A 16,493-nucleotide genomic window follows, 5' to 3' on the forward strand; every position below is an offset into this window, starting at 1 on the left:
CGCTGCCGACAGAAGTGGTGGAAGCGGAGACACTCAATGTTTTCAAGGGGAGACTGGATAGGCACTTGAGGGAAATAAACTTGCAGGGCTACGGGAATAGAGCAGGGGGAATGGGACTGACTCGATTGCTCTGCAGAGAGCCGGCACGGACTCGATGGGCCGAATGGCCTCCTGTGCTGTTATGACTCTATGACTGACTCTATGACACCAAGGTTGTGAACAGTGTGGTTCAGCCTCAGATAAATGTTCGGGAGAGGGATGGAGTCAGTGGCTAGGGAATGGAGTTTGTTCCGGGGACCAAAAATGGCTTCAGTCTTCCCAATATTTAATTGGAGGAAATTTCTGCTCATCCAGAACTGGATGTCAGACAAGCAGTCTGATAATTTAGAGACTGTGGCAGGGTCGAGAGAAGTGGTGATGAGGTAGAACTGGGTGTCATCAGCATGCACCGGGGATAACTCCCCGCTGCTCTTCGAAATAGTTTCATGGGATCTTTTACGTCCACCTGAGGGGGCAGACGGGGCCTCGGTTTAACATTCCATCTGAAAGCCGACAGTGCAGCACTCCCTCAGTACTGCACTCGAGTGTCAGCCTAGATATTTGTGCCCAAGTCTTTGGCGTGGGACTTGAATCCACAACCTTCTGATTCAGGCGGGAACACAGTGACTCAGTAGTGAAGGGGGCCCAGATGCATTGTCTGTATAATATGCAACTTCTCTAACAGAAACACAATATGCTGGAAGCACTCGTTGACAAGTAGATTCTGTTCTGTTGTAGGGTCCACGCCTGAAATGTTAACTGTGTTGTCCACAGACGCTGCCTGACCCGTTGAGTAGTTCCAACATTTTCTGTTTTAGTTTCAGATTTCCTACATCTGCAGTGTCTTGCCTTTCGTACAGAGTTCTCTAAACTTGTTCTCCAACTAGTTGCTGAAACATGTTTAAGGTGATAGTTAAAGTAAATAGTTCCATGAGCTTTTTAGTGAATGTTACATACATTGTTACATAGTGTTACATAGTATTTACAGTGATCGTGACATGAGCTTGGGGCTGAGTCCCTGATTTTAGCCACTGTCGCGGAGCCATAGAGCAGATAGCAGGGATTATGGGAGATACAGTAGAGGATGTCGTGTTTCTTGCATAGCATTTAGTATTTACAGCTCAGAAACAGGCCATTCAGCCCACCAGGTCCATGCCGGTATTTATGCTCCACATGTGTTTATCCAGCTTCCCCTTAAATGCATCTATACTATTCGCCTCAATCACTCCCTGTGGTAGCGAGTTCCACATTCTGACCACTCTCTGGGTAAAGAAGCTTCTCCTGTATGCGCTACTGAATTTATTAGTGACTATCTTACATTGATGGCCCCTAGTCTGGTCTCTCCCGGAGGTGGAAACATCTTCTCTTTCTTCCCTATCAAACCCTTTCATAATGTAAAAGACCTCTATCAGGTCACCCCTCAGTCTTTTCTTTTCTAGAGAAGAGAGCCCCAGCCTGCTCAGTCTTTACTGATGGGTATAACCCCTCAGTTCTGGTATCACTCTAGTAAATCTTTTTTACACCTTCTCCAGTGCCTCAATATCCTTTTTGTAATATGGAGACCAGAATAGTGTACAGTATTCAAAGTGTGGTCTAACGAAGGTTTTATACAAATTTAACATGATGCTTTTCAATTCTATCCCTTTAGAAATGAATCCCAGCACTTAGTTTGCTTTTTTATGGCCTTATTAACCTAGTTTTATGTTGTGCTCATCAGGGTACTGAGAGCTGGCACACTTTCCGTTTCAGGAACTCTGTCAGGATCAAGCGAGGTCAGGTACGGCGCAATTAAATCCGTAGTTAAGCTTTCCTTCCTGTGCACCGATACATTTTGTGGATCTAGAAGCCCAGGTTGCATTTAGATACGCCACTCTCCCACGTTTACGCGTTAAAAGTCCAGTCTCTCTGTAGACCAGCGGTGTTCCTAATCCTGGCAATCCGCACATGCACAACTGGTTGTAACCCTTTGGCCAAAGTGTCACATCAGCAGCAGGTAATGTTGACATGACCTTCAGGGATTCGGTTTGCAGCCATTTTGCAATGTGTCCTTCTGCAGTCATGTGTACCGATTGTGGAAATGAGCAATACAGACCAGAAAGGCCTGAAATTTGATCCCCAGTCTGTGCACAGATAGCCAGGGTGTAAGAGCATAATTGTGGGCATCAGCCCTTGTGGGTTAGCAAAAAGTAAGTTCGGTTCCCGTTCCTTTCCGCTATCCAGTGACCCCCGCTGGAAAGTGCCGGTACGTGGATAGGATGGTGGGGGTGGGGTTACCTGTGATTCACCATTGCATGTCCCACTGGTACTCGCTGTCTAGGTTGAGACCTGAAGAATGGCCACCGTGGCAAGATAGCAGGGCATGGCCAAGGTACCTTTGACCAGCGTGAATCAACACTTTCTGGAGAGGAGGGGGAATGAAAGAAAAAAGAATGAATTGCATTTCTATAGCACCTTTCACGACCACCAGATGTTCCAAAGCGCTTTACAGCCAATGAAGTACTTTTCAAGTGTAGCCAATTTGCGCTCAGCAAGATCCCACAAGCAGCAATGTGATAATGACCAGGTAATTTTTTTTAGTGATGTTGACCGAGGGATACATATTGGCCGGGACACCGGGGATAACTCCCCTGCTCCTCTTCGAAGTAATGCCATGGGATCTTTTACGCCCACCTGAGAGCAGACGGGACCTCTGATTTAACGTCTCATCTGAAAGATGGCACCTCTGACAGTGCAGCACTCCGTCAGTACTGCACTGGAGTGTCAGCCTAGAAAGACTGTTGTAAATGTGTTTGCAATGTAATCTCAGTAGCCCAGGTTCTCTCTGGTGCTTCTTGCATCCTGTTTCCCTCCTTCCCCCCCCCCCCCCCCCCCCCACTCCTCAACACAGCAGTGTGCTACAAAACAAAAGGTTAATTTCTGCAAATAACCTGGGTGCAGTTTACCAGTTAGGAATGCTTGTGGCAGGTTTAATGCTTGACATCACCTCCAGCACCTTCACAAAAGAGAACATTGAGCCGTGCATTGTTATGAAGGAGAACACTGACTCACGTGCACTGTTACTAATGAGAAAGTTGACCCACATGTTCTATTACTAAGGAGAATTTTGACATCTGTGTGTACTGTTAATAATGAGAGCATTGACCCATGTGTACTGTTACTAGGTTCGTCCTGCTTTAAGTCTGTGATCTGTTTGAACAAAAACGGAGTGAGAGTATAAATATGTTTTAACTTTGTTTTGAATCTAGAGCACGCAGACGGCTTTGGACCATCTTGAATCGGTGCCAGAGAGGCTGAGTATTCTAGACGGCATCCGGGATGTGGAGGTAAAGACACTTTAACGGGTGTTTTAATGGCCCATTTTCATAACACGTGCTTGCACAAAATGTGGAACGATTGAGTTGAAAATTGATGGCGTGGTGATATTATAAATCCTAAAGCACCAAATCTCTGATTGTGGAAGGTGCCAGGCAGATTTTGGAAGTAATTGGAACTCATTATCTCCAGGAATAGTCTCTTTGCATAAAGGAAAATGTGCATCAGAACCTCTGGGTCAGGAATGTTGTGTTTTGTACTAGACCTGCACCTGGGACTCGTGGTGCTAGGGAAGATGAAGTATTGGTATGTGGAATACAGCTCAGTCCTGATCAATGGATCGGAAATTTGCCAAAATATAGTATAGTTTAATTAGGCCTTCCCGTTAATGGGAATGACTACAAATGGTACATTTAGAATTGTATAGTATGGATCAATAGAAAAATAAATTGGCAAATCATAATCAGAAATAAAAGTATCAGAAATACATTGGAAGTACATCAATATCTGAAAAGGGAAAAGATGGATTAATGTTTCGGGTGAAGTCCCTTTGCCAGAACTGGAAGATGATCAGAATCGTGTATAGGACTGAACACAGTGAAGTGGGGAGGGAAGAGGACATTAAGTAAAAGTCAGGTGTGTTGATCTCTCTCAGCGAGAAACTGGTTCAGTAGCCTGTGAACAGATTTTAGTCAGTAGCATTCTCACTTGCAGGTCGGGAGGTCATGTGTTCAAGCCCACTCCAGGACATGAACACGTAGTCTATGTGGACACTTCAGTGCAGCACTCGAGGAGCACTACATTGTCAGAGGCTTATTCCCCTGGCTGGATAGTCTAGAGCTAGGGGTCATAGTTTCAGGATGAGTGGTCGGCCATTTAGGATTGAGATGAGAAATTTCTTCACTCAAAAGGTTGTGAATTTTTGGAATTCTCTACCCCAGAGGGCTGTGGATGCTCAGTCGTTGAGTATCAAGACTGAGATTGATAGATTTTTGGGCCTAGAAATTCGGTGGCACCCTGTTTGGGGCGCCAAGCTCGCCTGGGCGCCGGAAGTTCCGCCCTGGAAGTAGCCGATTGCGCCAGTGCGATATTCAGTTTTATCGCCCCAAACGGAAGCGGGGCACTGCTCGAGGCGCCCCGCGTCCCTCTTGGGGCGCTGAAACTGAATATCGCAGCGCAACGTGCCGCAGCGCCACATGCTGCGGCACGGCTCGCTGCGGTACTGCAGGCCTTCCTCCCCTTCTTAAAGGGGAGGGGCCTGCACCAGCGCGATCTCTGATCGCGAGTGCCGGCAAAAGAGCCCGGCACCGAGGGGTAGTGCCGGGCTCTTGGGACACAGCCGGCACTGCCCAGGGGGGGCGGCGAGGAGGTGCTGGCAGGCGGCCAGCGAAAAAAATGGCCGCCCCGCACCTCCCCTTTAATTAGCGCCACTACCGCCACAGGTAGGCCCCCCTGAACCGGTCGCGAATTGCAACCAGCGGTACGGTGGGGTTGTGACCCAATATCGCGTTCGGGGCGGTAGTGGGGCGCTGCGCTCACCGATGATGTCATCGGTGGCGGCGCAGCGCTACAGGCTAACGCCGCCATTAGCGCCCTGCTAAATTTCGCGGGAGGCGTGGCCAGTGGCGCTAAAACCACTAAGTGCCCTCTTTGGGCGCTAACTGGTGGCGCAGCCCACCGAATTTCTAGGCCTTGGACTCTAGGGGAATCAAGGGATATGGGGTTGGGTGGAAAAGTGAAGTTGAGGTCGAAGATCAGCCATGATCTTATTGAACGACGGAGCAGGCCCAAGGGGCCATATGGCCGACTCCTGCTCCTATTTCTTATGTTCTTAGAAGTGCCATCTTTGAGAGGACACTATAAACCAAGGCCCTGTCTGCTGGTTCAGGCAGATGTAAAAGATCCTGTGACACTATTCCTAGAACGTGGAATTCTCCTGGTCTTCCGGCCAGCATTCTTCCCTCAACCAATGCCACCAAAACAGAATAATCGGTCATTTATCCCATTTGCTATTTCTGGGATCTTGCCATGCTGTGTGTGCCTCTATAACAATGACCACACTTCAGAAATAATTCACTGGCTGTGAAGAAGATGAGCTTTCCTGAAGGCGTGAAAGTTGCGACATAAATGCAAGTTCTCCTAACGGAACAGAAGGGTGGTAGGAAAGTTAAGTAGGGCAGTGGAATGGTACACACGGACACGCACACTTCCAAAGTGAAGGGAAATGACGTGAAAGGTGGATGGGAGAAATGGGCAGGAAGCTGGGGGAGACAGCTGGGGTGCAGGCAGCTCTCTGTCAGTAGTGTTGTCAGGGTAGCTCTGGAGGGAAGGAAACTGGAAGTGGTAGGGGTAACATTGCATGTGGACGGGGTAGCAAAACAAGAAACAAGCGGCATGGCATCAGTCGACCGTTACACACCCCGTCCGATATTCAGTTCCATTGACTTCACTAGAACTGATTACCAGGCGTGCTGTATAATGGGCGACCAATGTAATACCGTCTGTTTTGAGTCCATACCCGTATGCAATTTCGCACCCTATGAATCTCCACTGTGGCTGGGCATTTGAACTTCTTTTGTAACAGGTTAGTTTTCTAGTTGTATTTTATCTCGCAATACAATACAAGGAGAACCTCGAGCAGAAGGTTATACTTTCCGTCTGCTTTTGCTTTCCCCCCCCCCTTCTGAAGACACTGACTCTTGGGATAGAGTTCCATGGGAGGGAGCAGCCCTATGATGTCTTGCTTAAGTGGGCCTTTTAAGTGTACCACTTAAATATGCAAAGAGCTCCCTTTCTTGCATCTTGTTTCTTTTGCAATTACATCACTAGTGCCCGGGAAGAATGACTGGCCGCTCATTAATGCTTTCCCAGCGATCATCGGTGTGCCAGCATTGGTGACGGTGCATTTGAGATGAGCTAGGCACAAGTAAAGAATGGCTTTACTTTGAACTCTGAGACGAGCATGCAGTACAGGAGCACTGTGCAGCCAGCCTGGTCCTGCACTCGCACTGCATCCTCATTGCATTCTGATATACCTATCAATTCGTCCAATAAAAAGCGACGAGTTAGGAACGTAACTAAAGGTTTTTATTGACTAAATAACAGAGCCCACCCTCGTGGGTGATCGGGTCCAACAAGGAGGAATACCAGCCAGTCGACTACCTTTATACCTGGGCAGGTAGGTGGAGCCATGGGCGGAGTCGGAGGTGGTCAGCCCAGGTATAACAGCGCGACAAGAGGCGACCTCGTATAGTGATACAACAGTGAGAACAGTGATGCCGTCTACCTGGGCTGGAATTGGGGGGGTGGTGGGGGGGGGTAAAGGTGGTGTCTCCGGAGTGCCCGAGGGTGCGAGGTCTCGTAAGGAGACAGTGTCCTCCCGCCCGTCTGGGTAAGCCACGTAGGCGTACTGGGGGTTGGCGTGCAGGAGGTTCACCCTCTCAACCAGGGGGTCCGTTTTATGGGCCCTCACGTGCTTTCGCAGCAAGACGGGCCCCGGAGAGGTCAGCCAGGTTGGTAGAGTGGTTCCCGTAGTCGACTTCCTGGGGAAAACAAACATTCGTTCATGGGGGGTGGCGTTAACGGCAGTGCAAAGTAGTGACCGGATGGAGTGCAGCGCTGTCGGGAGGACTTCCTGCCAACGGGAGGTTGGGAGGCCCTTAGACTTTAAGGCTAAGAGGACGGCCTTCCATACCGTCGCGTTCTCTCTTTCCACCTGGCCGTTCCCTCGGGGGTTGTAGCTGGTGGTCCTACTTGCTGCAATACCTCTCGCTAGTAGGAACTGACGGAGTTCCTCGCTCATGAAGGAGGAGCCCCGGTCACTATGTATATAGTTCGGGAACCCGAACAAGGCGAAGAGGTCGTTCAGGCACTTGATGACCGTGGTACTGGTCATGTCTGGGCAGGGGAAGGCAAAAGGGAAACGGGAGTACTCATCAACGATGTTGAGGAAGTACACATTGCGGTCAGATGACGGTAGAGGCCCCTTAAAGTCGATGCTCAGGCGCTCGAAGGGGCGGGTGGCCTTGACCAGGCTTGCTCTGTCCGGCCTATAAAAGTGCGGTTTGCACTCGGCGCAGGTCTGGCAGTTCCTGGTCATGGTCCTGACCTCCTCGATGGAGTAGGTCAGGTTGCGGGCCTTAATGAAATGGTAAAGTCTGGTGACCCCGGGGTGGCAGAGGTCGTTGTGGAGGGTCTGAAGTCTATCAATATGCGCGCTGGCGCATGTAATTCGTGAAAGAGCATCAGGGGGTTCGTTCAGCTTACCTGGCCGGTACAAGATATCATAATCGTAGGTGGATAGCTCGATTCTCCACCTCAAGATCTTGTCATTCTTGATTTTGCCCCTCAGCTTGTTATTAAACATGAAAGCAACCGAACGTTGGTCGGTGAGGAGGGTAAATCGTTTGCCTGCCAGGTAATGCCTCCAGCGCCGTACCGCCTCCACAATTGCCTGGGCTTTCTTCTCGACCGACGAGTGTCGGATCTCGGGGCCCTGTAGGGTCCTTGAGAAGAAGGCCACCGGCCTCCCCTCCTGGTTAAGGGTAGCGGCTAGGGCGAAGTCGGATGCATCGCTCTCCACTTGGAAGGGGATGGACTCATCCACTGCGTGCATTGTGGCCTTGGCTATGTCTCCCTTGATGAGGGAGAAGGCCGCGCACGCTTCCTCCGTGAGGGGGAAGGATGTGGACTTCATGAGGGGTCTGGCTTTGTCCGCATAATTGGGCACCCATTGGGCATAGTAGGCGAATAGCCCCAGGGTTCTCTTAAGTGCCTTAGGGCAGTGGGGGTGGGGTAGCTCCATGAGGGGGCGCATTCTTTCGGGGTCGGGGCCGATGAGTCCGTTCTCTACTACACAGCCAAGGATGGCAAGGCGCGAGGTGTTAAACACACATTTCTCCTTATTGTAGGTGAGGTTCAGCCGTTGGGCCGTACGGAGGAATTTCTCCAGATTCACGTCATGGTCCTGCCGGTCGCGGCCGCAGATGGTGACGTTATCTAGATAGGGGAATGTGGCCTGCAGTCCGTTCTGGTCAACCATCCGGTCCATCTCCCTTTGGAAGACCGAGACCCCGTTGGTGACACCGAAGGGGACCCTAAGGAAGTGGTATAGGCGCCCATTCGCCTCGAAGGCGGTGTACTGGCGGTCCTCGGGGTGGATAGGGAGTTGGTGGTAGGCTGACTTAAGGTCGATGGTCGAGAATACGCGGTATTGTGCAATCTGATTGACCATGTCAGATATGCGGGGGAGGGGGTATGCGTCCAGCTGGGTGTATCTGTTTATGGTCTGGCTGTAGTCGATGACCAGGCGATTTTTATCGCCGGTCTTAACGACCACGACCTGGGCACGCCAGGGGCTGTTGCTCCCCTCGATAATGCCCTCTTTCAGGAGGCGCCGCACCTCAGAGCTAATGAAGGCTCTGTCCCCAGCGCTGTACCGCCTGCTCTTGGTAGCGACGGGTTTGCAGTCGGGGGTGAGGTTAGCGAACAGGGAAGGTGGCGGCACCTTGAGGGCGGATAGGCTGCAGGTGTTACGCGGTGGGCGGTTTAACATTCGCTGGTTGTCGACTGTGAGTGGGGGGAGGGGTCCACCGTATGCTAGGGTTACACTTTGGAGGTGGGATTGGAAGTCCAGCCCTAGTAGGACGGCAGCGCAGAGCTGGGGGAGGACGAGGAGTTTAAAATTTTTATACTCCGTACCCTTAACCGACAAGGTCACAACACAGTAGCCGCTAATGTCCGTGGCGTGGGACCTCGATGCCATCGAGATTCGGTTGCGCGTTGGCAGGACAGGGAGGGAGTAGTGGCTCACCGTGTCTGGGTGGATGAAGCTCTCCGTGCTTCCGCTGTCGAACAGGCAGGTCGTGGCGTGGCCGTTTACTTTGATGTCCATCATCGACTTGGACAGGTGGTGTGGGCGGGCTTGATCCAGAGTGACGGAGACTAGTGTGTAGGTAAGCGAGTCGTTGTCGTCTGCGGGCGAGGCGGTCGTCGGGTCCGGAGGCCCGGTGGCAGTCGGGCGTGGTGGGTAAAATGGCGTCTCCCACGAGGTAGGACAAAATGGCGGAGAAGATGGCTGCTCCCATAACTCACATGAGGCACTATTGGGGTCGGTTGCCTTGATCAAAGATGGCCGCCCCCCTGACTCACGTGTGGGGATGCTGGCCTCAGTTGCCTTGAAAGAAGATGGCCGCCCCCACAGTTCGCATGAGGCACTGCTGGCCTCTGAAGATCCGCTCCTGCAGGCCTTAGAGAAGTGGCCTTTCTTCCTGCAGGTTGAGCAGGTAGAGTTCCTGGCTGGGCAGCGCGACCTCGGGTGCTTCTCCTGGCCGCAAAAGAAGCAGCCGGCGGCCCGATCGCGGGTGCCCGATGTCGGAGCCGGTACCGGGGGTAGCGGTCCCGGTCGGGTCCGGGACGCCGACGCTGAGGTAGGTCCCGGGGGCGGCGCTGCGAAGGGTATTGCGGTAGGGGTCGGGCCCGAGTCCCAGGGTCGCGAGCAGTACCTGGAAAACGCCTCCTGGTCCTGATGGGCCACCTCTAGGGAGAGAGCGAGGGCTTCAGCTTTGTCCAGGTCGAGGTCTTTAGCTTCAAGCAGTCTTTGCCGTGAGTGGTCGGACCGTAGGCCTTTCACAAAGGCATCACGGATATTATCTTCCGTATTTTCAACAGCCGTCACCGCTTTAAAGTCACAGTTCCTGCCGAGTGCTCTTAGCGCCCGTAAAAATTCAGCTACAGACTCTCCTGGCTGTTGCGGGCGGGATCTTAGGAGGTGCCTGGTGTACATGTAATTTACCGGGCTCCGGTACTGCTGTTTCAGTAGGTTGATAGCGGCCTCGTATGTAGTCGTGTCCTGGATGAGTGCGTATACTCTCGGGCTCGCTTGGGCGTTCAGAACTCTTAGTTTGGATCTCTGAGGGACGCCGGATTCTTCCAGGTAGGATTCGAAGCAGCCCAGCCAGTGTTTGAAGTCGAGGGCTGAGTTTGCTGCCTGTGGGTTTAGATCCAGGTACGGTGGTTTGAGGGCTTGCAGCCAAGCCGGCTGGTGTGGCTGGTGTAACCCGGTGTCTGAAAGCTGCTGTGGCTGTGCTTCTGGGAGGGCTTCTGGCTGGCCAGTAGTAGACATCTTTAAAATTTAGTCAATAAAATTGATATACCTATCAATTCGTCCAATAAAAAGCAACGAGTTAGGAACGTAACTAAAGGTTTTTATTGACTAAATAACAGAGCCCACCCTCGTGGGTGATCGGGTCCAACAAGGAGGAATACCAGCCAGTCGACTACCTTTATACCTGGGCAGGTAGGTGGAGCCATGGGCGGAGTCGGAGGTGGTCAGCCCAGGTATAACAGCGCGACAAGAGGCGACCTCGTATAGTGATACAACAGTGAGAACAGTGATAACAATACAACAGTGATAACTATAGTGTAACGATAGTGAACGATAAAAGTGGTTTACCACACATTCATTGAGAAGAAAGCTCTTCTTGCAGTGCCACAAGTGTTCTCTACCTGTTTTTCATTGTTTGTTCCGTCTTCCTACATTACAGTCACTCAGCACCCCACAGAACATAGTGATGTTAAGTGTGAGCCTGCTCTAAGCTGTACGCTGTATAAATGCCATTACAATAGTAGTCCTCATGATGCAGGGCAATTTGGGGAGGGGAAATGGATTATAAAATGTGCAAGTGTTTGGAATTTTTTTAAGTTGCATCAAAAAAAGGAATTTTCTAAAGAAATAGTAAATGCTGAAAGGAGCAATTCTGATTAAGTTCTTATTGAATAAAATGTTGGCCCTTATGTAATTTTTTTTCCTTTTAATGTACTTTTTGTTAAATATGCGATTCGGGCAACACATTGCATCCCCCAAAATTCAAGTATATCTGGGGTTTTGGGGGGATTGGGAGCGGAGAATAGAACAATACTGAAATATTGTGAGAGGAAGGATGGGGGGAGAAGCTCGCCATGTCTGACACTAACTGGTTTAAAGAGGGACTGGATTGCAGATGCACTGACTCTCTAACCATTTGGTTTTCTCAAATGTCAAACCGACACTAAAATTTGGACAATTGCCATCGGTAGCTGTTATTGATGGATGTTTTCATTGCTCCAGGATGTTTTAAAGGTCAATTTTTTTTGTTGGGGGTGAGGGGGAATTGGTATTAAATGTTCTGGGAATATCCATCCATTTATTTCACGACTAGTATAATAGTTAGTCAGTCAAATTTTGATTTATAACTCTCCTGGGACGCGCTGTGGGACGTTTTACTGCGTTCAAGGCGCTACAGAAATACAAGTCGTCGTTGTTGTAAAAGTTTTGGGATCTATCATGTGGTACACAAAGTGCTGCTGTTAGGTCTTGAATGACGCGCTTTACTAGTAGCATCTTGTGTTTAATGTTATGTGTTCCAACAAAACAGCCTTTATTTTAAGTGACGAATCGCAGCAACCAAAAATGTAACCACGATAAATCTCGTTCATCAGATTCCCTGTGATGCAGGGAAATAAATGTAGGCAGTGTGCTTTGACCTTTTAAAGCACCGTAGCAGCAGTTTAGTGCTGTTTAAAATGGAAAAGGTTACGACTGTTACTGCTTTTATGAGACAGAGTCCCCTCAGGATTCATCCCATGAACTTTCAGTAATAACCCATGCAGTTGCTTCATTTCAGTTTTTTCCTTTAATTTTTGTGTGAATTTTGGCGTCTTCAGGTTTAAGGTTATCAATCTGTGCTCGCGAGTGGAACACACTTAAGAATTACTTTAGCACCCAGTACTTGGCACTCGCAGGTCAGGTCTAGTGCAGCCATACACAGAGCAAGGCTTCCTTTACTCCGCCCCAGCAATGTGCCTCGTACCACCTCTTGAGCACCTCCTAATGGGGCAGTGTGAATTTTTGCACACGGCCTTTTTCATGGTGAGATTGCCGATCGATACAGTTTGGCGCTGTGGGCTCATACAGGCTGATAACTGCACTGAGATGGCCCAATTGCATTTTGCTTGGGACCCTTGCAGCCAGCAGAGTGTGGAGACTTGTATCCCTTTAATCTGGGCTCCATTTGAACTCATTGCCGTGGAACTGCACGACTCAGACCCCTCTTTTTTAGCAGCAATTGCTGCCAGTTTGAAAATCTTAGTGGTTCTTACAGCTGGGTAAAAAGCTACATTGATTCTCATACACTGGAAGAAGATGCTATTCAGACAAATAGCCCTTTGCCTCTTTAACCCTTAGCCTGTGAAATGAATACAAACTCCACTTGGTTAGCTCAGGTGTTGTGTTGCTGACAAAGGGAACTTATTCCTTTCTGCTAACTGTCCAGGTGTGACTCTGAGTGCATTACCCATACTTACACCTGTCCTTCACCTGCAATGCATGTTTCTGCTACATTTTACAGAGACTTCAGCCTTATCCGCTGTTCCCATACAGGATCCTCCATCAGATTAGATGCGTCCACAGACAGTGTCAGTATCTCACCTTGCTTAGGTATACACTGGCGGCAGGCTCAGCCTTAACAGTTTTCTGAGGGAGGCAAATAAAGCTAACGAGAGAAATAACTAATTCCTTCCTGACCATCGACTCCATCCCTGTCCCTGGCGACTGTCTGAGGCTGAACCTCACTGGTAGCAAACTTGGTGTCGTATCTGACCCCGAGATGAGTTTCCGACCACATAGCCGCACCATCAGTAAGACCGCCCACTTCATCCTCCGGAATATCACCCGTCTCCGTCCATGCCTCCGAGCATCCGCTGCTGAAACCCTCATCCATGCCTTTGTTACCTCTAGACTTGACTATTCCAACAGACTCCTGGCTGGCCTCCCACATTCTAACCTCGGTAAACTTGAGGTCATCCAAAACTCAGCTGCCTGTGTCCTAACTCGCACCAAGTCCCGTTCACCCATCACCCCTGTGCTCGCTGACCTATATTGGCTTCCAGTTAAGCAACGCCTTGATTTTAAAAGTCTCATCCTTGTTTTCAAATTCCTCCATGGCCTCGCCCCTTCCTATCTCTGTAATCTCCTCCAGCCCCACAACCCTCCAAGATCTCTGCGCTCCTCCAATTCTGGCCTCTTGAGCATCACCGATTTTAATCGCTCCGCCATTGGTGGCCGTGCCTTCAGCTGCCTGGGCCCTCAGCTCTGGAATTCCCTCCTGAAACCTCTCCGCCTCTCCATCTCTCTTTCCTCCTTTTAAGACGCTCCTTAAAACCTACCTCTTTGACCAAGCTTATTGTTGTCTGCCCTAATTATCTTTTTATGAGGCTCGGTGTCAAATTTTGTTTTATAATGCTCCTGCGAAGCGCCTCGGGACATTAAAGGCACTATATAAATGCAGGTTATTGTTGATGACCACATAACTAGTCCGGTGGTTCACTTTAGTTGACTCATTGTGCATATCACTGGTGAGCAGACCAGTCATCCCCCTTTGCACCAGACTTGTACAAGCCCGGCACATTCTTCCCCCGTGGAAGGACTGAATCTAAATGGCCAGTGGCATTGAGATTTGAATTCAAGCCTCTTAATCGATGGTTCAGTGCTATGACATTATAGTTAAGAGGCTGTGCCACTTCCTATGGGTGAGATGAACTGCACATCCCTTGAAGATCCAGGGATTAGTGAATTGGTCTACATGAGCAAAAGTGCTCACAAAGCATCAGATCATACCAAACTCGTAATATGTAGAATCCGTGACATAGGGGAGGAAATGAATGGGCATGACGCTACATTAATAAGGTAACTCGAACCTTCATGTGGACTGCTGTGTCTTGAAAAGTTGTGATGATGGTTTTACAATTTTGGGGATGTGTCAGTATTCATCAAACCCACTTCACTGACCTGAAAATGTCATGTCTCATCTTTGGAAAAAGTTCTTTGCACATTTGAGAATCCTGTTCTTTCTAACTGGTGTCACTTATTTCTTCTATCTTTGTATGAAACAACCTTTATTGAAAACTTACAATCTTTAGAAGACGAACAGGTCTTTTTTTTTAAAGAAAAATATTAATAGAATCACAGAATAGTACAGCACAGAAGGAGGCCAGTTGACCTGTTGAGTCTGCGCCGGCTATTTTGAAGAGCAATCCATATTTCCCCATATCCCTGCAATTTATTCTCCTTCCAGTATTTATCCAATTCCCTTTTGAAGGCTACTATTGAATCTGCCTCCATCACCCTATCAGGCAGTGCATTCCAAATCCTCACCACTCGTTGCATAAAAATGTTTTTCTCATGTTGCCTCTGATTCTTTTGCCAATCACCACAATGTAGAAAGAAGCGTAGTGCTCCTTAAAGTAGGGGATCAGCAGGGTGGTTTTGTTGGAGGTAGGAAACAGCGCAAATAGCGAGAGCAATCCATTAAAGAATAATCAAACATAAACTCTGGATCAAGAGGGCTTGATAGGCAAAAGTGCTTCTTTTGTTCTCAACTTCTTATTGTTGGCCTCCCAAAAATCCCTCTGTGCAGCTACGGGTAAGACTGTGGGTAAATGTAAACAAAAGGACCTGGTTTTTTTTTATATAGAGTGGGAGCATTTGTCATTCTTGGTACTTTAGTTGACCCTGCAAAATATAGACTCGAGTACCCCAAGTTCGTTCGTTCTTTTCAGCTTAGAAAGGAAGCATCTGAGAAGTGATCTTATGGAGCTGTACACGATTGTTATGGGTATGGACAACGTTAACCCAGAATATTACTTTAACTCATGGGAGCAGAACTAGGGAACTAAAGTAAAAGGTAATTTTAGGACAGATATCAGGAACTTCTTCTTCAACATGTGAAATAAACTTCCAAGTGAAATAGTGGGGACAAAACCACTCGGATTATTTTATATAAACAGCAATGGGGGAATGTTGGATTCTCCCTGGATGGACAAATTAAGATGGTCCGAATGGCTTTCCTTACCTGTAGTTATCTTGTGATATAGCACCTTTAACGTAGAAAATTGTCCCATGGCACATGCTAATAACATTCATATTTCCTACCAACGCATAGTTCCTTGCACTTAGCTATATTGAATATCAACTGCCACTGATTTGCCTATTTGCGGATTTTATTGAACTCCTTTTGTAGGTCCCTGGCAGCTTCCTCCAACTCTACTACTTCCCCCCCCCCCCCCCCCACCCCCAGTTTAGTAACATGATAATAGTCATCGGTTGTAATCAGCGTAAACAAAGAACAAAGTTCGAGCATTCGGGAATGACAGTGGCATACTGATTAGCAACTTCTCTCAACCAAAGGACAGAGCATCAGTGGTCAGCTCTGCGACTTAAAGATCATAATGGAACACACAACCTTTAGTTCGATAGTGTAAAAGTATTACTTTGAACAACTCTAGAGAATTCTATCCCCTTGGTGATCATGGGCGATTGATCTGCCCTCCAGTTTGATGCTGATTCAAAAGTTTGCCATCCGACCAATCTCTGTGGCTGATATCCCCAGTGCAACCCTGAGTCTTCAGTTTACTTCTGAGCAATCTTGCATTACAGAAGAAGAAGGTGTTTATTGAGTGGCAGCTTTGATGAAACTGTGGTTGGAACTTCAGCTCCATCTTCAAGATGATACTTCTGGGACACCTCTGTTCATTATCGGCACTTGCTACAAGCACTAACCTTGAAACCGCAAGCCATCTGTTTATTTCTCTCATCCTCCTTTTGATTGAAAATGTTTATTGTTCATACTAAGAAATCTCTTGTGTGTGTGTGTGTGTGTGTGTGACCTCCAGCTAGTTGGATGAGGCAACGGTGCCATAATGTCTGTGGGAGGAACAAATGTGAACCTTTAATTATCCTTGGCTATAGTTCTGTTTATATGGAGTTTCAATATTTTCTTTGCCCATTGGTATCCTACCAGAGCCACCTTGATTTTAATTTTTAGAACCCCTGTTGTCATTTGGCAAAGATCATTGGATGTTGTACTGTGCTTGTGTGTGGCTCTTGCCTTTAACCGTTGTACTGCTGGTATGAGTTTGTGAAACGTAACCCAGCATTAGACGGCACTCTTGTATTGATGGTGTGCTGTCGGTGGTGAATGCACAATACTCCTGTCATTATAAAGGAGGCAAATTCTGTGCCTCAAATCATGTGGGTACAGGAAACTTTCGTTTATCCGGAGGCTAAATGTCCGGCAAGCTCTATCCACCGGCAAAATCTCGCTCCG

General features: G+C 48.6%; 1 protein-coding gene across 2 annotated transcripts in view; it reads left to right on the forward strand.

Moving 5' to 3' along the window:
- Nucleotides 1-16,493, forward strand: part of cep128 (centrosomal protein 128) — a 428,165-nt gene that overhangs the window by 385,873 nt on the left and 25,799 nt on the right. For both annotated transcript variants that reach the window (XM_086002651.1, XM_086002652.1), the window contains exon 20: nucleotides 3,285-3,362. In XM_086002651.1, the coding sequence (XP_085858777.1) occupies nucleotides 3,285-3,362 (78 nt within the window). The remainder of the gene's footprint in view (nucleotides 1-3,284; nucleotides 3,363-16,493) is intronic.

Source organism: Somniosus microcephalus, chromosome 12, assembly GCF_052327205.1.
Source record: "Somniosus microcephalus isolate GS21.2 chromosome 12, FLI_Smic_1.0, whole genome shotgun sequence".
Taxonomy (NCBI): Eukaryota; Metazoa; Chordata; class Chondrichthyes; order Squaliformes; family Somniosidae; genus Somniosus; species Somniosus microcephalus.